This window comes from Sus scrofa, chromosome 16 (genome assembly GCF_000003025.6).
Source record: "Sus scrofa isolate TJ Tabasco breed Duroc chromosome 16, Sscrofa11.1, whole genome shotgun sequence".
Lineage (NCBI taxonomy): Eukaryota > Metazoa > Chordata > Mammalia > Artiodactyla > Suidae > Sus > Sus scrofa.
Window position 1 is genome coordinate 10,061,097 of NC_010458.4, and position 25,829 is coordinate 10,086,925.

Here is a 25,829-nt window from a genome sequence, read left to right on the forward strand (position 1 = left end):
TTGCCTTAGGTTGTCTTTATCCAGGCTTTCCTCTTCCTAAGTAATTTCATTTATCTCCTTTACTTTGTCTGCTATCACTCATACACATATTTTTAAGTTTCATAATGGCAAATTGTTATCTGATTCCAGAACTTCACTTGAATATCTTCAAGGTATCTCAACCCCGACATATTAAAAATTGAGTTTATAGACTTACCAAGGTCCCAGAAGAGCCTTTTCTAATAGTCATCTCAGCAAATGGTACTCCCATCTCCCCAACTCCACAAACTAGAATGCTCTTTTCTAAAGCAAATTCATTAACATTGTCGATTTTTTACTTCATAAAGTCACTTAAACCTATCCATAAACTGCTATTTGTAAATAATGGCAATGCCATCATAAATTAAGTGACTCACATTTCTTGTTTCTAACATGGAATTTGTCTGTTAACAAGCTTTCACATGTACTCTCTCTGCACTTTTGCTATCTGCAATCTTTTTTCTGCACTGCAAGGATAGAAGGGGTCATGTCTATTACTCTTAGGTAAAAATTCCATTCCTTCTAACATGGAGAAGACTGTTGGAAGGGAATTATGAACTTTTAGAAAATCTGCAAGTATTAGTACAAAGGAAAGAAAATATTTAAAATAGCTATTACTCATTAAGTAGAATAGACACTTAAAAATATAATAATAATAGCAATAATTTTATAGTACTTTCTATTTTCCAGGCACTTTTTCTAAGTACTTTTCCATTATTAACTAATTTAATGGCATATCAAGACAATGCTATAGATACTATTATTATAATTCCTGGTCAGTGATGTCCCAGTAAATGTTTAACAACCAGGTCAGAATAGGGAGAAATGATGTAGACCCTGACTTTTAGTGTTTGTAAATCTTTGTGATGTAAGTAGTTTAACCATGGTTATTTCAAGCCACTGGGACATCACTTTGAATACAGAGCTAGGAAGAAATGTGCACAATTGTCTATGAGGATGTGGAGAGACAGCTTCAGCATACCACCCTACCAAACTCCAGATGAGGAGACTGGGGCATATACATGTGGTCACCAGTAGGCAGTGAGATGAACCAATAAAAGGGAATACCTGATATACTCTACAGTCCCTTGTTTGGTTTTCCCATTTCAATTTACTTGGTTTTTACTGCATCAGTCAAATGGAGATAATTTTGAATTAACAAACAAGTCTTTTAAAATGCAAATAATTCAAGAGTTCCAGTCATGGCTCAGCTGTAAATGAATCTGATTAGCATCCATGAGGACTCAGGTTCCATCCCTGGCCTCGCTCAGTGGGTTAAGGATCTGGCGTTGCCATGAGCCATGGTGGAGGTCACAGACGTGGCTCAGATCTGGTAAAAGTCTCTTCCCACGTAATATTTCAGTTTCTTTTAACCAAAACTATTTTTTTTCAATAGAACCCAATTCATTGATTTACAAATTTTGTTTCTGACTATTCATCATATATTACATATATGTACAATGGTTTATATTTTCTGTAATTACCTGTATTTTTTTAACTGAATATTCCGTATCTCTTTCCTGTTGGGCTGCTTATGCCTAAAATGCTTAACTTGTTGGCTTCTCATCCCTCTTTGCATAAAGTCTATTCCTCAATCTTTCAAGGACAGCTTCAAGCAATTTTTGATGACATTTTTGTCTTATGTTTGCAATTCCATTTTGTCACAAATTTTTAAGTAATACAATATGTTTCTGCAATAATCTAAACTATTATGGTACACATTTGATGTTCTACTGGCTGTTAGAGGTTTCAGAAGTCAATATTGATGGATCTACCGTGAAATGATTCAGGTGCCCATCTTACACATCTGTTTACCATTGTGTACATAAGCCTATCATTTATTTTACTTCAAGTAGTATAACTGTCCATTAACTTAATCTTCTCAATATACACAGAGCTGCTTGAGGGAAGAGATCGTTTTTTTGTCTTCTTTACACAGTATTAAAAAATTGATATAGCAATTTTTGCATTTACACTTCAATAAAACTAATAATCCATGAAATATTAATTAAATGATATAATTTATTGTCTAATACTTTTTAATAAAATAGATTTCTTATGTATAAAATATTTTCCCTGTTTTCTAATATTGTTTATATTGTGTTTAACTCATAAATACTTTAGAAATCCAATTTCTTTGCCTCTATAAATGCTAAGACCAATTATAAGGCAAATATGACATAGAATAACTTAAACCATGGGAAATAAATGGAAATTTAGGATGCCTTCACATTTATGATTACAAACAATCATCTCCATAAGAAATCTATGTATTAAAGGCTTGAGGGTTTTGTTTTGTTTTGTTTTGTTTTTTAGGGCCACACCCTCAGCATATGGAAGTTCCCAGGCTAGGGGTTGAATCAGAGCTATAGCCACAGGTCTACACCACAGCCACATCAGTGAAGGATCTGAGCCACATCCATGACCTGCACCACATTTTATGGCAACGCCAGATCCTTAACCCACTAAGTGAGGCCAGGGATCAAACTTACATCCTCATGGATCCAAGTTGGGTTCATTACTGCTTACCACTGAGACACTACAGGAACTCCTGAGCTGGTTATTTTCAAGTTTCTTTTTGTAGTTTTGTTCATTCCCCTCTTGGATTATTTTATAATTCAAAATTAAAGAGTTATGTCCTCTTTAATCTGATTAATTTCATCTATGCTTTCAGGCTTCATTGATCTCTTCCATGTTTCTCTCAGAGACATTTTTTTGACCTTGACTTCTTTTTCAGGCTCCCTATATTTTCACCCATATTTTGCTAATTTCCACTCAAATTTCAGCATAACAATAGAAAAAAATCTTTTTTTTTCTTTTTTTTTTTTTTGTCTTTTTAATGCCACACCTGTGGCATATGGAAGTTCCCAGGCTAGGGGTTGAGTCTGAGCTGTAGCTGCTGGCCTACACCACAGCCATAGCAACGTCAGATCCGAGCCCTGTCTGTGACCTACACCATGGCTCATGGCAACACTGGATCCTTAACCCACTGAGTGGGGCCAGGGATTGAACCTGCATCCTCATTGATGCTAGTCAGATTTGAAAAACAAACATCTTATACTTAAATAATTTCTTCACATGCTCTTTATCTGACTTATCTCTGAATCCAATAGATCACAAAGTTCTTTCTAGTCTGCTACTGAATATCTCTCACTTCTTCCTCTAGTTATCTATTTGAAACAACTGCCCTGGGCTTGTGCCACATTACTTTCTACCTTATTCATTGTTTATCATGTGAGCAAAGTTATTTTTCTAACATTGATTTCTGATATTGCCCCCTACTCAAAAGCACATATATACATACATAAATACATGTGTATGCTTGAGGATTGTGGCATTCTGCAACAAAAATCATTCTCTCTTTCAGTCTGTTAAATTCTTACACATTTCTTCTCAAATGCTATCTCTCCAAAAATATTTTCTAACAATCCCGGTTAGATCTAATAACTATATCCTATTTATGCCAATTTATTTTTCTGATCATATTCCTACTTTTGAATTTTATTATGGTTGTAGTATACTTATACATATAGATATTTGTCTTATAGAGTGCATTGTTGGCTGAGAAAATGAAGATAGTATTACTCAATTCATATCTCTTAAAAATCAAGAACAAGTATCAATTAATGCATATATTTGATTAAAATTTTCATAAATTTTAATTATTAATGTGATTTTCATGGACTGAAATGATAATTAAAATAAACTTAAGCATTTTAAGTAAATCGGGAAAATTATATTAGCAATCAGAGCACATATCCTTTACTCCTGGTAGAATTATTTAATATAGTCCTATTATTATAACCGCCAACTGAAGAATATTACTAGTCATGCAGCTCTGCAAGGATTGAGCCACCAGCCACTGTAGTCATTGACTTTCAACACACTCTAAAAAGAATTCAGAGCAGAGATTGGAAATGAGTCCCTTTGTGCTCTGGGAAATCTGGCAGAAGAGGCCTTCAGATAGTAACATATTTTTGGGAGAAAATTTTATGAAGCCAAACTCTTGCATCTTACCATTTAGAAAAGGACTAAAGCTGTTCACCAGGATATTTGCACCTCATGAGGATCAGCTACCTTTTACTGAGATGTGTGCTTGGTTGCACATACCCTCCTAGGCAAAATCACATGTATACTGACCTCCCCCTCTACCTCTTCAGAACAGGTTCTCAGAGCTATCCAGGAGGCTGTCTCCTGAGCCATAGTCATCAGGAAGATAGTAAATAAACTTGACTCACACTTCTACGTTGTGTGGTTTTTTTGTGTGTCTACATAATGCACATATATCATAAATAATTTTAATGTAAAATACATTATTTAGGATAAAATCAGTGGATTTCAGTTTTAGATCAGCTGGGAATCGGTTAAGGCTATACTATAAAGCAGCCTACAGTCTCTCTAGTACATTGTTAGAATAAGAAGACTAAGATGTAACATGAGGAAGGATTTCTTTTTTTCTTGCCTATAAATGAAAGTTTCAATGATAATAATTTGATAAGTATCAAGTAAATAGAGACTTCATGGATTAGTCTAATCCTATAAATGTGTTTTATCCAGGCTAAAGTAAAATGAAATAAGACTATTATAATTTAAATAAACATAGCCATTGTAAATGGCCAAGGGTAGGGGTAATATTATTTTGCTGATAAAATCACTTTCCAATATTTCTTGAAGTTACCTTTTTTTTTTTCTTTTTATGGCTGTACTTGCAGCATATGGAAGTTCTTGGGCTAGGATTAAATTGGACCTGCAGCTGCTGGCCTACAACAGAGCCATAGTCATGCCAGATCTGAGCCACATCTGCAACCTATACCACAGCTTGCAGCAACGCCAGATACTTAACCCACTGAGAGAGGTCAGGAATTAAACCCACATCCTTATGGAGACTATGTAGTGTTCTTAACATGCTGAGCCACAACAGGAACTCCTGAAGTTACAAATTTTTAAATTGATTTTTCTATGTGCATGAAACATATATTATTTCTACTAAAATTTTATTTTCCTATTGATAGAACCAGTTGTTAATGGAGACATAAGCTATTTCTCAAGCTATTTTTCAATTCATGTTTTTTCATACATCCATGGGAATTCTGAAAATCACAAAGGAATAATATAAGAAGGGCATATAACTCTAGGTAGAGAGATATCAAGAAGATAATGGGATATGATTAAAAAGAGGGAGGGAGGTAAAAGTGGGAGGGAAGAGAAGAGAAAAAATAAACACCTTTACTGTTAGATAATTCTACTTACTATTTTACTGGGTCCTTCCAGAAGCATTATATATAATTATTAAGGTGGCTATATAATTTATTATCCATACAGAGCCACTTTTGAGAGTAAAAGGAATCACTAGATGCAAGTAATTTGAGAGCACCCATCTAAACTGGAACTGTCCTAGGCAAACCAGGATAGATATCACACTATCCATTATCCTAATTTGAATATGTAAACCATGAAGCAGTGAAAGTTTACTTACTTCCTCTCAAGCCACCGTGAATAAATGGTAGAACAGAGCTTTCCTGAGTACCTTTCCCAAAGTATAGCCTCTCTCTGTTTTGCAAATCACTTTATAAACATAAAAATATCCATAGAGACATTAGGAGAATAACTTTTAACTTTAATTAGTGGAGTGGTGGGTTGAATGCCCCATATTTACTCTTACCTAATGTCTCAATTCTGGTGTTGGATACAGTAATCCATATTTTAATAAACATAAATATGTAAAAATTATAGCTGTAATGAGTTACCCAATTATGTTCTGCTGTATCACATATGTAACTATGAAGTACTCTACTCCATCTTTTACTACCTCCTTTACTTTGGTTCCTCTTCTAAAGGCATAGAAATAAACAGAAGCTATTCATAAGGATTAAATATGCTAATACTCAATATTAATGTACCTTTACATAGGACATGTGGAATAAATGTTAGCTGCTGTCCTATTATCATCATCATATTCTATAAAGAAAAGTGGCCTGTGTACCACGTGGGGAAAGCAGTTCTACCAGACAAATGTAGAAAAGCAGACTGAGGACTTGTGAATTTAAGGATTAAATAAGTAAATACGAGGTATGTATGGATTGCAGCCAGAGGTCTAAAACTGAATTATTACTTAAGTCAGCTTCTGTTGTTCTACGGTTGGCATCTACTTATTGCTCTGATTGACGAGTAGTTGACCTAGAGACATTTTTTTCCTCTTTTGCAGGATGGCCTGAAGGTGGGGATGAGAGAATTTCTTATTTAGATTTTATTATGTGTTAACTTCTTTAGGAACCTATAGCTTTTATTATACCTTAAGCAAAGTTTCACATTTGAGCTATGGATAATACAATGCCAAAATATTCAAGCCGCATCTACAGTAATTAAAAAAAAAAAAAAAAAAGCTCCTCCTAACATGAACTGGAAAATACGTATATTAATGATAACAAATATTTTAAGTATTTATTGGCCCCATGGTCGTTAGACTTTTTATTGTTGCTGATTACATTGGTAAGATTTGGGACAATATCTTTAATAATACTTCAATTTTAAACTTTATTTACTATGGTTCAGGAAAATAGAGTCAGATTTCTTAAAAAACTTTAGATGTCATGAGCTCAGTTCTTCTGAAAGTCTGCTAATGGGGCAATGGAACAACCAGGCTACAATCTTTTACACTTTACCACATGGGGAACGGGACCAAGTCATCAAAAAGTGTCAGCACCATTTTTAAAGGATTCATACACTCATTAATAAAGCACAACATGATGCTAATAGTGACAATAGTAGCAATGAGAAATGACTTTAAAATTCCGTTATTTTTCACTTGCATACACCTGCCTGCAGAGAGTCTAGTGAAACTCACTCTTCCCTTCTCATTGGAGAAGTGGGAGTGCAAATTTTTTCACTGAGCTTGCATTCAAATTGTATTCAGTTTGATCCAGTTTGACTTCAGCCTTAAAGAATCAGTATGACAACAGTAAACTCTTTGAAAGCCCTCTAAGCAAGATGTGGAACCAAATGCTTAATTATAAAAAAATTCAAAATATATAAAATAAATACATCTTAATGTTCTGTCTCCACCCTGATAGCTGTGATTTTGTAGGAATATAATTCTGCATGAATAAAAAAATTCTCATGAGGTACAAAAGAATTAACTCATTACTTCTAGTTAATAAATAATGAAAAAGCCTTCTCAGAGAATCAACATTTGCTGCTTCATCACAATAAACTACTGGTTTCAATTGTGCCCTACAGACCCCTTATATCAGAATTTATTGGAACACTTATTTAAAATTCAGATTTCTGGGTCAAATTTATGTCAATTGAAATAGAACTTCCATCACCAGGGCATAGAATCTCAAGGGATTCCTAAGCATATACAGTTTGAGAACCACTGGGAGAACCAGGTGTGAGTAAGACACAGATTGTCATTTGCATGGCTTATTGTCAGGAAATAGTGATTTCTTTTTTATATTTATTGAAGTAGAAAAAGACCCATTTGAGAATTAAACTGGAAGTGTTTATTCACTTAGTAAAGAGCTAGTATTATAATGTGTCTTGACTTATTTTTCAACAATAGAAATATAGTCATGAAATACAATGACTAGTGCCTACATTCTGTGTGAGAACTAGAAGGTACCTGAAAATAAATCTTTGTGTAATTTTTTTAACCCCTAAGATTTACACTCATTTTAACGCTTTTTAAACATTTCTTCCCAAATGAGGACATCAAATTGTCATATATCAGACATATATAAAATTTCAAAGATCTTCGTACCTAATTTTTGGTCTTATTCAGGTCTTTGGGAGGTAGAGACCAAAAAATCATACACTAGGTAAAACTGGAAGAGAATGCTAGAAAAGTGTTATCTACCTGAAATTACTTAAATATTGGTTAAAATTTAATTATGAGAATTCAACTGAGTTCTAAAGTTGATGCTAAATTGGCTGTAGTAGTAAATTTGAAAAACATAATTATGAATTTATTTTCATTAATAAATAATGTAAATGTTTACACCATCATATGTTAATTTTTATTACTATTTAAAACTGAAAACTGATTCCAATTAAGGAAAGCCTTAACTTGCATTTGACCTATACTGTTAACTTTGCAGACCAGTTGGTCCACACCACCCTTACAACCTCAAATATTTGAATGAAGCTGAAGTAGTCATTCTCATTTAAATAGCAGTGAATCTCACATAAGACCCATTATTTTAGTCTTGCTTCTTTGGGTATTTCCTTCATAGTGATTGCCAACATCTTTTCTTTCTTATTCTTTTATCTAAAATAACAGAGTGGAGACAATGATAAGAATAGAAATTCCATCTTTGCCTCGGAGGCATCATTTAGAAACAGGCTAGGAGTGCTAACAGTTATTTGCACTTGATCTGCAGGTAGGAAGCAGGACCTTGGCCAGAGTCTCCAGATCCAGTTGAGAAGTGAGATCTGTACACAACTTACTCCAGGAGGTGAGATCTGAATATAACTCATTCCCTAACAGTAACAGAGGAAATGAGGAAAAGAATTGAAGTGATTCTCAATATACACATATGACACATGCAGGCATATCCTGGGCACTCAAAATCCAGGAAATGTTTTCTCCTATGATGCTGTTTAAATAAATATATGAATCTGCAGCGTTGTAAATTGCATACATTATATGTAAATATAACATATATAAATATTTAGAAATAGTATGCATAATAATAAACTTAATTCATGACCTAGTATCTTTAGTGGTCACTCTCAGCCATTTCCATGATAGTCAAACACTGGGCGCCTGGCAGAATGTGAGGGTACATTTTCTAAGGCTGGATCTGAGTAGCTGTCAAAAATCTAATTACTATTTATTTCTTTATTCAGAATGACTTATGATCTGGTATTATCAGGTAAATTTCAGTTTTGAAACTTACCGTTTTCCAGGTATCAAGATGCTAACTGGTAAACAAGAAAAGCTGACTTTGTGGCCCCATCTAGGTATAATCAAGTTCATGTTGATTCTAATGAAAATCTTTATGAATCACATACTGTAATAATACCTCTTTAAACATAGCAAAGATAGTAAAAGAGCCAATCTTGACCTGGATGCCAAAAAATAATGATAAGATGATAAGAGATATGTTTTTATTAAATACATTGATGGTTTTCAATAAATAAATGTATAGCTATAAACATTTACTTAATAATTCAATAACTTACCTGGGTATTCTGTTGTCTTTTGATATCATGAATGCATAAATTAACAAAGAATATATAGTTGCATATATATATTTATGCACAGATCTATATCCTTTGACAGTTTGTATAAATAAGAAGGTCAGATATTGCTCACTTTTTGTACAGTAGGCATTTTGGCTGATGCATATAACACTTTAATTTTATTTTGATTGTTTTCATATTGATTTAAAGACAATAACATTTTTCCTTGGGGTTAAGCCTAAATTTACAAGTGTCTTATTTGTTAGACTAACAAACTATGTGATATGAATACAATAATGTATTTTAAAGTAATTATTGTACAAATAATATTTTATTGACATAACTAAATAAACATTCCTTTAACTAGAAACAGTCAATATAAAATGATTGGTAGGCACTTGATGAAAATAGGCTTGCTTACTTTATTTATTTTTGTCTTTTTTGTCTTTTTGAAGGCGGCACCCGCGGCATATGGATGTTCCCAGGCTAGGGGTCTAATTGGAGCTGTAGCTGCCAGCCTATGCCATAAGCACAGCAACATGAGATCTGAGCTGCGTCTGCGACCTACACCACAGTTCATGGCAATGCCAGATCCTTAACCCACTGAGCGAGGCCAGGGATTGAACTAGAAACCTCATGGTTCCTAGCTGGATTCTTTTCCGCTGTGCCACGACAGGAAGTCCAGGGTTACTTTAAAATGCTATTTGATTTATGACTAAGAAATTTGCTTAGGAAGATTATTAATGTCCTATTTTCTACATTTAATCTCATTTACCATACAAACAGTTCTATTACACTCATACTGTGTTGAAAAAGAAGGAAAAATAAAGGACTTCTTTACATTTTCTATAAATTACCACTTTTCATCTAAAATATGATGTGCTTGGAGTTCCTGTTGTGGCACAATGGAAATGAATCTGACTAGGAACAATGAGGGTGAGGGTTTGATCCCTGGCCTTGCTCAGTGGGTTAAGGATATGACAATTGCCTTTTAAGAGGAAAAGTGATGAAAAGTTAAAATTCTAAAGTCCCCAATCAAAAAGATCGTACACCATGACCAGGTGGGGTTCATCCCAGGTTCACAAGGATGGTTCAACATACGCAAATCAATCAATGTCATACACCACATTAACAAAAGAAAAATCGAAAACCATATGATCATCTCAATAGATGCAGAAAAAGCATTTGACAAAGTCCAACATCCATTTATGATCAAAACTCTTGGCAAAGTGGGTATAGAGGGAACATTCCTGAACATAATCAAAGCCATTTATGACAAACCCACAGCAAATATAATACTCAATGGAGAAAAACTGAAAGCCTTTCCACTCAAATCTGGAACAGGACAGGGATGCCCACTCTCACCACTGCTATTCAACATAGTTTTGGAAGTCCTAGCCACAGCAGTTAGACAAACAAAAGAAATAAAAGGCATCCATATAGGAAGAGAAAGAGATAAAACTGTCACTTATGTGGACGACACGATACTATACATAGAAAACCCTAAGGACTCAACCCAAAAACTACTTGAACTGATCAACAAATTTAGCAAAGTAGCAAGAAGTAAAATTAACATTCAGAAATCAGTCACATTTTTCTATACTAACAATGAAATATTAGAAAAGGAATACAAAAATACGATACCTTTTAAAATTATACCCCCCAAAAATCAAATACCTGGGAATACACCTGACCAAGGAGGTAAAGAACTTATATGCCGAGAACTATAAAACTTTAATCAAAGAAATCAAAGAAGATGTAAAGAAATGGAAAGATATTCCAAGTTCATGGATTGGAAAGATCAACATTGGCCATACTACCCAAAGCAATCTATAGATTCAGTGCAATCCCTATCAAATTACCCATGACATTTTTCACAGAACTAGAACAAACAATCCAAACATTTATATGGAACCACAAAAGACCCAGAATTGCCAAAGCAATCCTGAGGAACAAAAACCAAGCAGGAGGTATAACTCTCCCAGACTTCAAGCAATATTACAAAGCCACAGTCATCAAAACAGTGTGGTACTGGTATCAAAACAGACAGACAGACCAATGGAACAGAAGAGAGAACCCAGAAATAAACCCAGACACCTATTGTCAATTAATCTTTGACAAAGGAGGCAAGATCATAAAGTGGGAAAAAGACAGTCTCTTCAGCAAGCATTGCTGGGAAACCTGGACAGCTGCATGCAAAGCAATGAAACTAGAACATACCCTCACACCATGCATGAAAATAAACTCAGAATGGCTAAAAGACTTAAATATAAGACAAGATACCATCAAACTCCTGGAAGAGAACATAGGCAAAATATTCTCTGACATCAACCTCATGAATATTTTCTCAGGTCAGTCTCCCAAAGCAATCGAAATAAGAGCAAAAATAAACCAATGGGACCTAATCAAACTGAAAAGCTTTTGCACAGCAAAGGAAACCAAAAAGAAAACAAAATGACAACTTACAGAATGGAAGAAAATAGTTTCAAACGATGCAATGGACAAGGGCTTAATCTCTAGGAAATATAAACTATACAACGCAACAGCAAAAAAGCCAACCACTCAATGGAAAAAATGGGCAAAACACCTGAACAGACTGTTCTCCAAGGAAGATATACAGATGGCCAACAAGCACATGAAAAAATGCTCAATATCCCTGATTATTAGAGAAATGCAAATCAAAACTACCATGAGAGGAGTTCCCGTCGTGGCGCAGTGGTTAACGAATCCGACTAGGAACCATGAGGTTGCGGGTTCGGTCCCTGCCCTTGCTCAGTGGGTTAACGGTCCGGCATTGCCGTGAGCTGTGGTGTACGTTGCAGACTCGGCTCGGATCCCGCGTTGCTGTGGCTCTGGCGTAGGCTGGTGGCTACAGCTCTGATTCAACCCCTAGCCTGGGAACCTCCATATGCCGCAGGAGCGGCCCAAGAAATAGCAACAACAACAACAATAACAACAACAACAAAAAGACAAAAAAAAAAAAAAAAACCTACCATGAGATACCACCTCACACCAGTCAGAATGGCCATCATTAATAGGTCCACAGTTAACAAATGCTGGAGAGGGTGTGGGGAAAAGGGAACCCTCCTGCCCTGTTGGTGGGAATGTAAGATTGTAAAGCCACTATGGAGAACAGTGTGGAGATACCTTAGAAATTTATACATAGAACTACCATATGACCCCGCAATCCCACTCTTGGGCATATATCCAGACAAAAGTTTCTTTAAAAAAGACACATGCACCTGCATGTTCATTGCAGCACTCTTCACAATAGCCAAGACATGGAAACAACCCAAATTTCAATTGACAGATGATTGGATTAGGAAGATGTGGTATATACACAATGGAGTACTACTCAGCCATAAAAAAGAAAGACATAATGCCATTTGCAGCATCATGGATGGAACTAGAGACTGTCATACTGAGTGAAATAAGTCAGAAAGTCAAAGACAAATGCCATATGATATCACTTATAACTGGAATCTAATATACTGCACAAATGAACATTTCCACAGGAAAGAAAATCATGGACTTGGAGAACAGACTTGTGATTGCCCAATGGGAGAAGGAGAGAGAGGGAGGGAGTGGGAGGGATTGGGAGCTTGAGGTTAACAGATGCAAACCATTGCTCTTGTAATGGATTTACAATGAGATCCAATTGAGAACTGTCTAGATACTTATATCACAACACAACAATGGGAGGGAAAATATGTATACATGTATGTGTAACTTGGTCTTCATGCTGTACAGTGGAAAAAATTTTAAAAAATTTAAAAAAAAGAAAAAGAACAAAACTCTGAAAAAAATAAAAAAAATAAAAAAATAAAGTCCCTTCATAAGATTAGGTCTTGGTTCTCCCACCTAGAGGCTTCATGATCTTACTTAACTTTCATTAATAATATAATCTTGATATTTTATTTACAAAATTGAGAAAATACTATATAATCATTGTAAAGTTAAATGGAGATATATATGGAAATCACTTTGCATTGTACATGACACATGGTCAATATCATTATCATAAGCATCAAGTCAAATTGGCAGGAAATTTTGATGCCTCACAAACCATCTATTTTGCACCAGATAAACAGCAAATTATTTAGATTGCATTATGCAAATGGATGTACCATTTCATTTTATTTTCACTTCTTACAGATTCATAGAAAGAAATCAATAGAAATAGGTGCTTAACAATGTCACACACGCATATGTACACACACAAAGCCAAAACAAATTATGATTAGTAAATTTTAAGAAATTATCATGTGCATTTTTAAGAAAGGAAAAATGTAGCTCTATGAAGTTGGTCTGAAGAAAGATTTTTTTCAACATAATTGCTTAACTGATATGAATGAATATAGCTAGTTGTGAAGGATGCTCTTTTTCTTATTTTATGCATGAAACATGTTTTCTTGACTTTCACATTCAAAAGGTTATTATATCAGTTTGTACTTTTATGTCATATTTTCAGTTTAATTGATCCGCTTGAGGAATATTCCTTCAAAAAGAGCACTGGCTTCTAAAGAGGTAGTTTTTCTGTTTATAAATGTATTCTGTATTTTCCTCTGAAGGATGTAATTCAAAATGACAGTACAGTAAAAAGGGCTTGACACAAAGGCATGAAAAATTTCAAGGGGATTAATTTTTTATTCATGCAAAATGTGAAAACCCTCTTCTTTCTCATGATTCAAAAATATCTCCCACCTATTATACTTTCAGGCTATAGTTCAAATATGCATGTAATAGAAAAAGAAAATAATTGGATCACAGTGATCTATTTTGTGTATTCTATCCTCTCATTTCTGTTTATGGTGACTATTCAACATATATCTTGCAACTTTTTTGCAAAAATGTGACTTTAGAGTGGCGAATTAAAGAAAAGAATACATTTTCATTTTCATGTTAAATCAGAAGGTATTTGAACTTTAGAGTAAAAAAAAAAAAAAAAAACCTTTGACAGTTTTTTGATCTCAGGCAAATTAATTTCTCTAAGCCTCAGTTTTGTTAGTAAAATGGGGGAAATAAAGATCTCGGAGAGTTTCTGAGAAAATAAAGGAAAATAAGAAAATGATGAAGTTCTTGAAACAGCATGTAAATGCTCTAAAAGTTCAAATGTCTTTACCCTCACCATTTTTGGTTTTTGTTTTGTTTTGTTTTGTTGTTTTTCAGGGCTAGGACTTGAATTGGAGCTGCTGCCGGCCTCTGCCACAGCCACAGCAACTTGGGATTTGAGCTAAGTCTGCAGCAGCTCTAATTTGACTCTAGTCCTATAAAGAAAAAAAAAAAAAAAAAAGACTGTGGGGGTAAAGGCATTTGAGCTTTTAGAGCCTTTACATTCTGTTCCCAAGGGGTCCAATCAGAGCTACAGCTCTGTGCCACAGCCACAGAGTGAGTGATCTGGGCTGCATCTGTGACCTACACCACAGCTCATCAAAATGCTGGATCCTTAATCTACTGAGCAGGGCCAGGGACTGAACCCACATCCTAGTGGATCCTAGTCAGTTTAGTTTCCACTGAGCCACAACAGGAACTCCTATCCCCACACTATTACCTAGTGGGTATCACCTAGTTACCTTTCGACCTAGAGATTCAACTTGGAATAAATTCCAAACAAGCCTGTTACTTTATCCAGATTCTCTTTTCACTAGCTAAGATCTGGAAGTGCTCTTCCTGTTTGCCTGAGACCTAAGCATGCCCTCCTGTTTCCCTCACCATACTCCAGTTGCTCTCCCATTGGGACATTTTCATTTTCTTATTGCACCCCATCCTATTTGTCTGGATCCCTGTACAAACTTTTGCAAACTACGTGTCATCCATTCCCACAAGTTTTTTCTTTCCACTAAGTGAGTTGTAAACTCCTTATCTGAAAAATATCAATATCATACTCCTGAATAAGAATATTGGCACTACCTAGGAAAATCTTTGCTATTTGCTATACTCTAGAGTGAACATATTTTTTATGTACATATAATCCAAGACAGGAGTTGAATTTGAGTTCACAGTGTCACCTTTAAGTAAAAGTTGAACCATCTTTCAAACTATACTCAATTAACTCTTACAGATTGACGCAATTAAGTAGTAAATTTTTTTTAAAAAAAATCATAGTTTTTGAGTGGGGAACATATTCTTGAGCATCAGTGCCATATCCTAGAGCATCAAATCATTATTTTCTCTCCTTTTAAATATTTACTTGTATATTTTTCTGTTGCCCTTGATAGAAAAGTAAGGGAAAGGATCACTCTAGGACTCTGTGTCACTAATTACAACATATTATTTACCAGTCATTTGCCACATATGTCCCATCTGCTAAAGTATAATGGTTTCTGATTGTCACTCTTATCACACTTGTCTAGTAAACTTGCTTTCTGATCACTAAGAAAAGACAATTCCCTAAGAAAATGTACATTGATAATTTTAAGGAAAAAAATGACAAAGTAGTAAACTGGGGAAAACTGTACAGCTAAAGGAATAAAATATTCATTTAATTAAGTATTCCTAGTGTTACACACTTAGGGAGATAAATTCTCCTGGAGTTAGAAGGCAAAAATCATTTTTTAAAAACTATTCATGCGAATGAGTATCTCGTGACTTTATCGAGTTCTTTAAGCAAAGACAGAAACTCAATTTCTATATTCTGAGTCCTAAGAATGCTGAACAATAATCCTTGAAGATGTACCATAAATTGAACAGGTACTTATTGGTGTTAAATGCAATATTGCGAGAGAAAACTAGATGTATCACAAGTGAGAAGTATTCATTTTCAATAAGAAACACAGAGCTACAGAGAAGATATAGGTGTGGATCATTCTATTATCATAGAAACTGTAGCAATTTTCACCTATTGCAAAACTAAAATAAAATAAAACTAAGTAATGAAATAGCATTGCTGTAATATCCTCTGATATTTCCAAGGAAGTTATATGAAAATAATTCAACACATATAATTGCTAAAGTGAAGGCAAAGAATTTATGCTAATTATAACAAATAGTATGGTGGCATATATGTTATAAGTATGGGTAAAACTATATCATAATTTTCATATTTATGTTACTTTTTCAATAAAAAAACTAGGCACTACCCCAACCTATTGTGAATATTTTACTTTCATAAAAATTGATAACATAAAACTCATGTAATTATTGACTCATTGATATTGTTTTCTATTAAAGTCACACTATGCATGATTCTAACGGAAAACTGAAATCCTGAAGTCATTTAATTTTTACCTTCTGCTTCCTACAAACCAAAATTGGAAAATTACAATTTCTGTAAAATTCAATAAAATGTACAACATTTTTAAAAAAGCTGCACTGATTTAGACTTAACAGGAAAGAACATACTTTTGGGGAATCGAGGTGGGTTGTCATTGACATCCGTGAGGGTGATATTGACTATTGTCGTTCCGGCCAACCCTCCCAGTTGTCCGCCCATATCCTTGGCTTGGATGAGGACTTGGTATTGTTCTTTGACTTCCCTGTCCATGTTTGGCAAAGCGGTCCTAATAACACCTTAGGAGGGAAAAATAAAATAAAAGATAAATACCACAAATGTTGTGCTTTCTCAAATAAAAGAGCCCGCCCACAACAGGAAAATGATTCTATCGAGATTCATTAGCAAAGTCATGCTACAAAAATTCTGTGTATTTTTAAAAGTGAAACACCCAAAATGTCCAATAGTTAGAATACAAACAAATACATTGTGGGTACAGCCATTGTAATTAAATGCAGTGCCCCATTGTGGAATACAGTTAATGAACAATGTATCAGCTCTAAAAGACAGTCATCATTCATTAAGTCAACCAAGTTATAACCAAATTATAAACAAAATGTATACAGAATAACCTTATCTTTAAAAAAGAATTGTCATTAAATAATATTTATATTTTACATACAGAGTAAAAAAGTTAAGTGATTACACTGAGCATGAGATTTCTAAAGAATGACATATTCTTCATTCTTATCTGTATTTTTTTAGGATACATATATTACTTTTCTAAACATTCATAATATTTCCTTTGTGTATTTTATTTTGCCTTTTGGATTTCTTTTTATTTTAGACACAGAATTTCTTTATTTAGATCTTATTAAGCTGTCATTGCAGGGATTTCTGTCTCTTGTCAACAATTTACTCCAGCCTCTAATGGAGGGTCTGCCATTTTAAAAAAACTCCAGTAAGAATGTGTTGAACAATTGACTATTTAAATGAATGAAGGAAGGAATCTATAAAAAATTTATAATCATAAATCAAATGATATATATGCATATTTATACATATTACTCATTTTCTGCCCTTGTGTCCAAGTGTGCAACTTATTTATATTTACAGTATATTTATTCATAGTGAAATAACTAAAACTTTCTGGATTTGTTGAATAAATTTTATAACCAATTCAAATCTATACCGAGTGATTTTAGGGAGTAATTGCAGAGTGTTTGTCTTAAACCTGTGAGTCTTTGAAATTTTTATTTCTTAAATAATATAGCAAATGTGAATAACAAAGTTGATGTCAACTGTCAACACAAAATATAGCATATAAATCAAAAACTAAATATACATCTTCACTTTATCTGTACTTTCCACTGTCAACACACAAAATGCTGTTCTGTTGCTAATTCAGACATAAACTGCAGTCTAAGAGTTCTTCTGGCCTTTGGCAAGAAATGGTTGCAAAAAAGGCAAGTTCCATTTTTTGCTACTGCTCTTTCATTCATGCACTGGTACTAACACCTTTTTACTTCAATCTGTTTGTCCTTTCTTCAGCTTGGATTCCTGATGTTTCATGTCTGATTGCTTAACTAAGATTCTTTATCTCTGCATCTCAGTGGCCTGGTCTTACAAGCTTTCAGCTACCTTGGTCCTGCCTGCCTTATAATATTTATATTTTCTAAATAAATACTTGGGTCTACTTCACATTCATGTTGTATTTTCCTATTGTGAACCAGATTTAACTTTACTCAATTCACTGCTAATAAATATATATGTATACAATTTTTACTTTGCTCACTTCACTTGTAATACTGAAATTTCCGATATGAAAATTTATAGATAGCATTTCTGTGGCTGTGGCATAGGATGCAGATGAAGCTCTGCTTTGACCCGCTAGTCTGGGGATGTCCATATGCTGCAGGTACAGCTGCAAAAAGAAAAAAAAAAAGGAAAAAATTATAAGCACAGGTTATATATATATATAATTTGTATATACATACACACACAGGCAATCACATTAAGGTTCTATGTAAAAGAGAGCAAATAGGCAGTACCAGACTTATTTAAGAAGAGATTTTGGGGGGAGATGTTGCTGTGGCACAGCAAGTTAAGACTCCAACTGCAGCAGCTTGTTTCCCTTTAGAGGCACAGGTTTCATCCCCGGCCCAGTGCAGTGGGTTAAAGGATCTGGTATTGCCGCATTGTGGCATAGAATGCAGCTGTGGCTTGGATTCAGTCCCTAGCCAGGAAATTTCAGGAAAATACCTGGGGTAAAGCCATTAAAAACAAAACAAAACAAACAAAAAGACTAGCTTTTTTTTTTTTCCTGCTTACTTGTTATAATCATCATTAAGATTAAGAGCCCTAACTGTCCTGTCCTCCTGCTGCATCTTGTATCTAATCAGTGATCTTTCTGCTGCTCCTAGGCCTTTTTTAAGTGTAAATCTGCCCAATTGCAAGACTGTATGTTAAAACTTGAAGAGGAAAGGGGGGTTGTACATGTAGCTTCGAAGAAAATCTCCGATGACCAAGATGTGTTTCCCCTTCCCCATCACAATTTCCATTAAGAACCACTGTCCCAGAGAAATAAAATATGTCATTGTGGAATTTTTTAGAGTTGAATCCAAGGAATCAGACAGACTACAAAGTTCTCTGTGAGAAGAGAATCCTTAAATACTGTGGTCTACTAAAAAAGCCTGGGGGAGGAGAATCTCCTTTTCAAAAAATTACTATTTTTATGGCCACAGATGGTTTCTTAACCACCTAACATTTAACACCAAACAAACAAAATGAGTTTTGTGATCTTTAGCAAGGGGGAACCTTGCTAAGGACTGGACTAAAGTGCTTCCATGTCAGAATGTAACCAGCAGAAGAAAATGCTACATTCTGATACTTCAGATATTGGATTTAGGTTCAAGTGACCATCTTTATTTTTCAGTATTTGAGTATAAAGATACAGCAATAGCCTTCATGATAAAAGACTAAGCTTAAAAAGAAAAAAAAAAGCAAAACATTTTATAGAACAGTATAAATATTTCACAGATACTTGGCAGTCATGATACCACAAACTTTAATTAATTTGATATGTCTGAAATAAATCCTATTTATTGGGGAAAAGATTAGAGAGGCAAGTACACATTGAATCTTGGTATGATTTGAGTGTCTTGTACCTGATGAACTTTGCAACATATACAATCAAGATAACTAGGGTAAAAGCAAGAATGAGAAAACTAGATTTTATTTCTGCCAAAACAAAAGGAAATATATCGTTGAAAGAATTATACGCTTAAATTAATATGTCCAAGGATACTAATCTGCCAGGGGATATATTCTCCCTTTGCAATAACCCTTATGTTGTATGTAAACCCTTCAATTTTGGTGGGTCTCAGCTTATTTTGTAAAATTGGGTTAGATATTCTGATGATAACTTTTTGAGATGAAAAAACATAATACTATTTATGAAAAATCATAAAATATTGCATGTGTGAACACAGATTTGGTTTTACTTGGTTATTTCTTGAATTGAGTGTTGATGTGCAGTACTGAGACACAGGATAATAGATTCAGTCAAAACTTGTGCTAGAATATGTCCCAGTCAGGCACTGTTTCTAGGTTTAAGGGTGTAATAATGAACACTCTTCCATCTGCCCATTCAGTTCTATTTTATACATTTTTCTAGATTCTTCTCTGCACTTCAGCTTCTGGTTGCCTTAGGCCAATTTGCAGAAGATTGGATGGTATAAGTAGGATAAGGTTAAATTTTTCTGACCATGGATCCCCCATGTCCTACACTCTGCCCTGCTGTGGTCTCTGCCTGCCTCTCTCCAGGGCTCCCTCGTTCCTTCAACCTCACTGTGGTAACTGCAGCCACTGCTTATTTCTTCTCCAGATTCTGCTTTATCACTTATAATTTCCCTACAATCTGCTCACCCTTTAATAAACAGTATTTTATTAACTAATCTCAAATTGTCCAACTGGGGATCATCTGTCTTCATCCAGGATAATAGCTGGTAGAGTCTTTACCAGGTTCCTTCATGGGATGTACATTTACTGGGTAAGTGTTCCTGTGGAGTGGTGAGGAGGCCAGAAAGAATCTCTTAAATAATTGTTATTTCAGATGGTGATTATTATGAGGAAAATGAAATCGAGTGTTTTTGAGGGTAGTATCAGAAATGTCCTCTCTGAAGAAAGACCTGATATCTGTAATCTCTGAGAAGTGGAAGAGGCAGAATTACAAAGAACACAGGATAACCACTAAGGAAAACAGTATGGCAGTTCCTCAAAAAACTAAAATTAGAACTACCATACGATCCAGCAATCCCACTCCTGGGCATACAGAGAAAACAATAATTTGAAAAGATACATGCACCTTGATGTTCAGTGCAGTACTATTTATGATAGCCAAGACGTGGAAGAAACCTAAACAGAGGAATGGATAAAGAAGATGTGGTACATATATACAACGGAATATTACTCAGCCACAGACAAGAATGAAATAATGCCATTTGCAGCAACATGGATGGAGCTAGAAACTATCATATTAAGTGAAGTTAGTTGGACTGTAAAAGACAAACATCATATAATATCACCCATAAGTGGAAAATTAAAAAAAAAGGATACAAGTAAACTTATTTGTAGAATAGAAACTGACTCACAGACTTTGAAAAACTTATGATTACCAAAGGGGACATGTGTGGGGTGTGGGAGCAATAGACTGGGGCTATGGGGTTGGCAGAGGCACATTGAGGTATATGAAATGATTCACCAATGGGGACCTTCTGTATAGCACAGAGAACTCTACCCAGTATTATGCGATAATCTATGTGGGAAAAGAATCTGAGAGAGAGGGAATATGTGTATATTTATGACTGGGTCACTTTGTTGTATAGCAGAAAGGATTACATCCTTATAAATTAACTATACTTTAATAAAACTTTGTAAAAAAAGAAACAGGATGTCTCCAGCCTGACACCATTAAATATGTGATTTCTCTAAACAAACAACAAAAAAACATAAGGAGGAGTAAAGGAGGAAGGAAAGAAAGGAGGAGAGCATCATTTTTCCAAAGTGCACAAGAAAAGTACTCAAAGGCTGAGGTAGCTGCAGCATACCATTGTTGGGAGGGATGGTATAAGCCCACAAAGAGGGAGAGACACAAGACAGTGGTTTTCAAAGGTAAATAAACCCTTTGGCAAGACATCTTGAAAACCAACAAGTAGGACTACATCAAAATGGAAAGCTTCTGCATAGCAAAAAGAATAATCAACAAAAATGAAAAGGCACCCTATTGAATGGGATAAAACATTTGCAAATCATATATCCGATAAGGAGGTAATATCTATAACCAAATCACACACCTCAATAAGTAAAAGAAAATCTGATTTAAAAATGGGCAGAGGAACTTAATAGAGCTTTTTTTTTTTTTCCAGAGAAGTCATATAAGTGGCTAATAGTTACATGAAAAGGTGCTTGACATAAATAATCATCAGGGAAATGTACATACATCAAAACTACAACAAGAAATCACTTTACCGTTGATGGAATGGCTGTTATCAAGAAGCCAAGGGCAAGAGATGACAAGACTGGCAAAGATGTGGAGAAGGGTGAACCCCTTGGGCACTGCTGGTAGGGATGTAACTGATATAGCCTCTACGGAAAATAGTATGGAGGTTCCTTATAAACAGAAAACAACCATATGATCCATCAATTACACTTGTCCACTTATCCATATTAAGTGAGAACAAAGTCTTGAAGATATATTTGCAATTCCATGCTCACTGCAGCATCATTCACAATAGCTAAGACATGAAAACAACTTAAGTGTCCATTAGCATTTGATTGAATAAAGAAGATGTAATTTATTGGAATATAATTCAAAAATACAGTCGTAAGAATGAAAAAATCTTGCCACTTGCAACAATATGGATGAAACTTGAGAATATTATGATAAGTGAAATAAGTCATCAGAGAAAGACTAATACTCTATTATATCACTTATTTGTAGATGCTAAACCAGCTGAACTTATAGAAACAGAGTAGAATAGTGGTTATCAGGTCCTGTGGGGTGGGAGAAATAGGGAGATGTTGATCAAGAGGCACAAAATTACAGTCATGAGATGAATAAGGTCTGGGTATCTAATATATCCCATGGTTATTATAGTTAATATTACTGTATTATATACTGGAAAGTTGCTAAAAGAGTAGTGCTTAAAAGTTCTGATCATAGAAAGGAAATGGCAATTATATAGCATGATGGAAGTGTTGGCTAACACTATGGCGGTGATCATTTTGCAATGTATAAGTGTATCGAATCCACACATTGTATACCTTATGCTTACACATCCTATATGCAAATTATATCTCAATAAAACTGGAGAAATGTTAATTACTGATTTGAGACCATTAGGATAAATGGATAGATAGATAGAGAAAGATAAAATGAAAAATTGATGAATGGCTGTGTTCTCCATTCAAATTCAAATTCAAAGGAGACCTAGGCCACTAATCTGTTCTTTAAAGAGTGACCACAGTGGTAAGGTCTGAGCATGAAGCAGGTCACAGAGCCCGTCAATCTGAAATTCTCAGAGATTTTCTGGGTCACTCAGATTAAAGATCTCACATAATCTCTACCCTTCTGCTTAACTCTCTGATGTTTCTTACCTTCCACAACTCCCTTCTTTGTTCACTAGCAATTTGCACACTCTCCTTCTCTCTGCTGGAAATGTTCTTTCTGAGATGGATCCACGAACAGCTGCTCCACTTCCTTTCTATCTGTTGTCAAATGCATCCTCATAGGACTATAATGGGCATTATATCTGAAAATCTATACTGATTTCCTATTGCTTCTGTAATGGATTTTTTTTTACCTAGCACCTTCTTAAACAATATTAACAAAAATATAGTGTCTATGACTACATGGTTAACATGTATAATTTTTTTAAAGTATTGCCAATAATGCATTTTGAGGACAAGAAGAATTATCAGGTTATCTTGGGTAGGAATAAAATTTAAATATTGCTTGCTCCAACTTTGCACCTATTACACACTTTAACTATTCTTCAAGATTTAGAAGTCACTTCTCCCAAGTTCTTTCTTCAGGAAGTTTCTCCCCTTTCATCAAACTATACCTAAAGCCCAGCAGCTGCACTATGCATCATAGAATTGTATCCTGCAAAACCCAGATGCTATCTTCTTAGGATGTAATTCTCCCTCCCCATGTAGATGGGGATCTGTTTGAGGATTTGATTAGTTTATCTCAGTATCTTGTTAATACAGCACCTATCAGGCCATTGGTTATAAATAAATGTGCATTGGAGGAATTAATCAAATCCAGCTCCACTGGATTCACTCATCATTTGCTTTAACACTTCATGTAATGTGAAACCCACAATCTCATGAAGCACTCCTCTTATTTATGTACAAGTGTTAACATCTTTAAAAAAAGTGAAACCAAAATTCTTTCCTACTGAAATATACCAGCCATTGATAGGTCTCTTAGCTCTCAAGCAACACAGAAATACAGCTACTTCCTCTTCTACATGACAGCTCTACAACTTCCTAAAGGCATGTATCACATTCCTCTGGAGTATTTTCCTTTCAAGGCCAAACATTCTTAGTTCTATCTGCTGAGGTGTGCATTCTCTGGTTTCTAAAATAAGGCAAGTGGAGTTCACACAGAGTTCTTGTAAAGTGTGACAAGGCAGAAGACAAGGGAATCATTGTCTGCAGTACATTTTTAGTCATGTAATTTTACTACTCACATTTAAAATATTGCAAAAGCAGTAAAAACATGTGTTGTTTAATCTTAATAATCATCTATTTCCTGGACTTGTTTATCATTCCTTATATTTAGTAGCATCAATTTCTTTCCTTGCTCTTGCTATATCCATCATCAGTCCTTGTCTTAATGCAAAAAGGGTTAAAGGAGTGACTACTTTGTGAAGGCAAGTACTTTTTTATTTCAATTTTGAGGGAAAAAAAGAGGATCTGTCTCTTATCAGCACTGACTAAAGCATCTAAATCCTGTAATACTTTACTCTGAATTAATATCAAAAGTATGTTCAGGCCATAAAACACTGTAAATATTTAAATAGTAGTATATATATAAAGAAGGAGCTCAAAATATAAAGTCTGGCCCATGTTTTAATTTTATTATGGGGCTTTAAAACACTAACACATTTTTTTGAAGACTGGAAAGAATAAAAGGTCTGTCAGAATGGAGGAGGTTTTATTTAGGACCCAGTCTTGAAGATCATAATCTCCAAACAAAAGGTGATAATCGAACTCAAAAGGAAACATCCTGAGAAAGTGTCAGTTCTCTCATTAACTTTCATCAGATTTCCCAGACAGAAGCTGGGACAGAATCATAGAGCATGAAATATCAGAATGGCAAATAAAAAGAGAAGAAGAAAGTAGCTCATGCATGCAATCCCATTCTCACGCAATTGTTCTCTTATGAATGCTATAAATGCACATATAAATACATAAAATAAAAACTTAGAAATGCACATTTTTTGAAAATGCACAGAAATTGACATTGACAACAAAGTTCTGGGGAGTTCCTACGGTGGTACAGTGGGTTAAGAATCCAACTGCAGGACCTCGGGTGGCTGCGGAGGTGTGGGTTCGATCCCTGGTCCAACTCTGTGGTTAAAAGATCTAGCGTTGCTGCAGCTGTGGCATAGGTTAGAGCTGCAGCTAGGATTCAGTCCCTGGCCTGGAACTTCCATAGGCTGTGGATATGGCCATTAAACAAAGAAATTCTGGAGATGGATGGTGGTGATGGTTACACAACAATACGAACGTAAGTAGTGCCATTGAATAGTCCACTTAAAGTGATCAAAATAATAACATTTCTGTGATGTATATTTCTTCATTTTAGACAATTTAAAGTTATATAATTTTTTTAAATGTTGAAATAAAATAGTATTATAATGCTTTCTCAGGTAAAGCTCAGATTATTTATGAAAATCAACACTACATGATACACAAAACAGCAATATCAAGTTATCTGACCCAAATTTTGAAATCATTTAGAGAAAAATTCAAATACATTAAAGAATTTTAAATGTAAATTAAGTCATGAGATTAATCATTTATAATGATGTTTGTTTTCCTGATTGAAATAATTATATTATAAATGCTGTAGAAATATTTAGCATCTCAATTTCATATTTTAATACCTATTGTTTAACATTTTCTAGATTATAAAAGTTTCTCTAACATATAGTGAACATTAAGTGTAAAATATAACTAATAACATAATATGCCAATATGATAAACATTTTAATTTTTATAAACATTAAGTATAATAAAGATAAATGCTAACTTTTTATAAACATGTCTAAATATTAGTGTTTTTAAATGTTTAATAATCATTTGAGGCAGGTACATAAATGCACACATTTTAATTCACATAAAC

General features: G+C 34.5%; 1 protein-coding gene across 5 annotated transcripts in view; it reads right to left on the reverse strand.

Moving 5' to 3' along the window:
• CDH12 (cadherin 12) overlaps positions 1-25,829 on the reverse strand; it is a 989,731-nt gene that overhangs the window by 75,338 nt on the left and 888,564 nt on the right. For all 5 annotated transcript variants that reach the window (XM_021077038.1, XM_021077037.1, XM_021077036.1 and 2 more), the window contains one exon: positions 16,543-16,710. In XM_021077038.1, the coding sequence (XP_020932697.1) occupies positions 16,543-16,710 (168 nt within the window). The remainder of the gene's footprint in view (positions 1-16,542; positions 16,711-25,829) is intronic.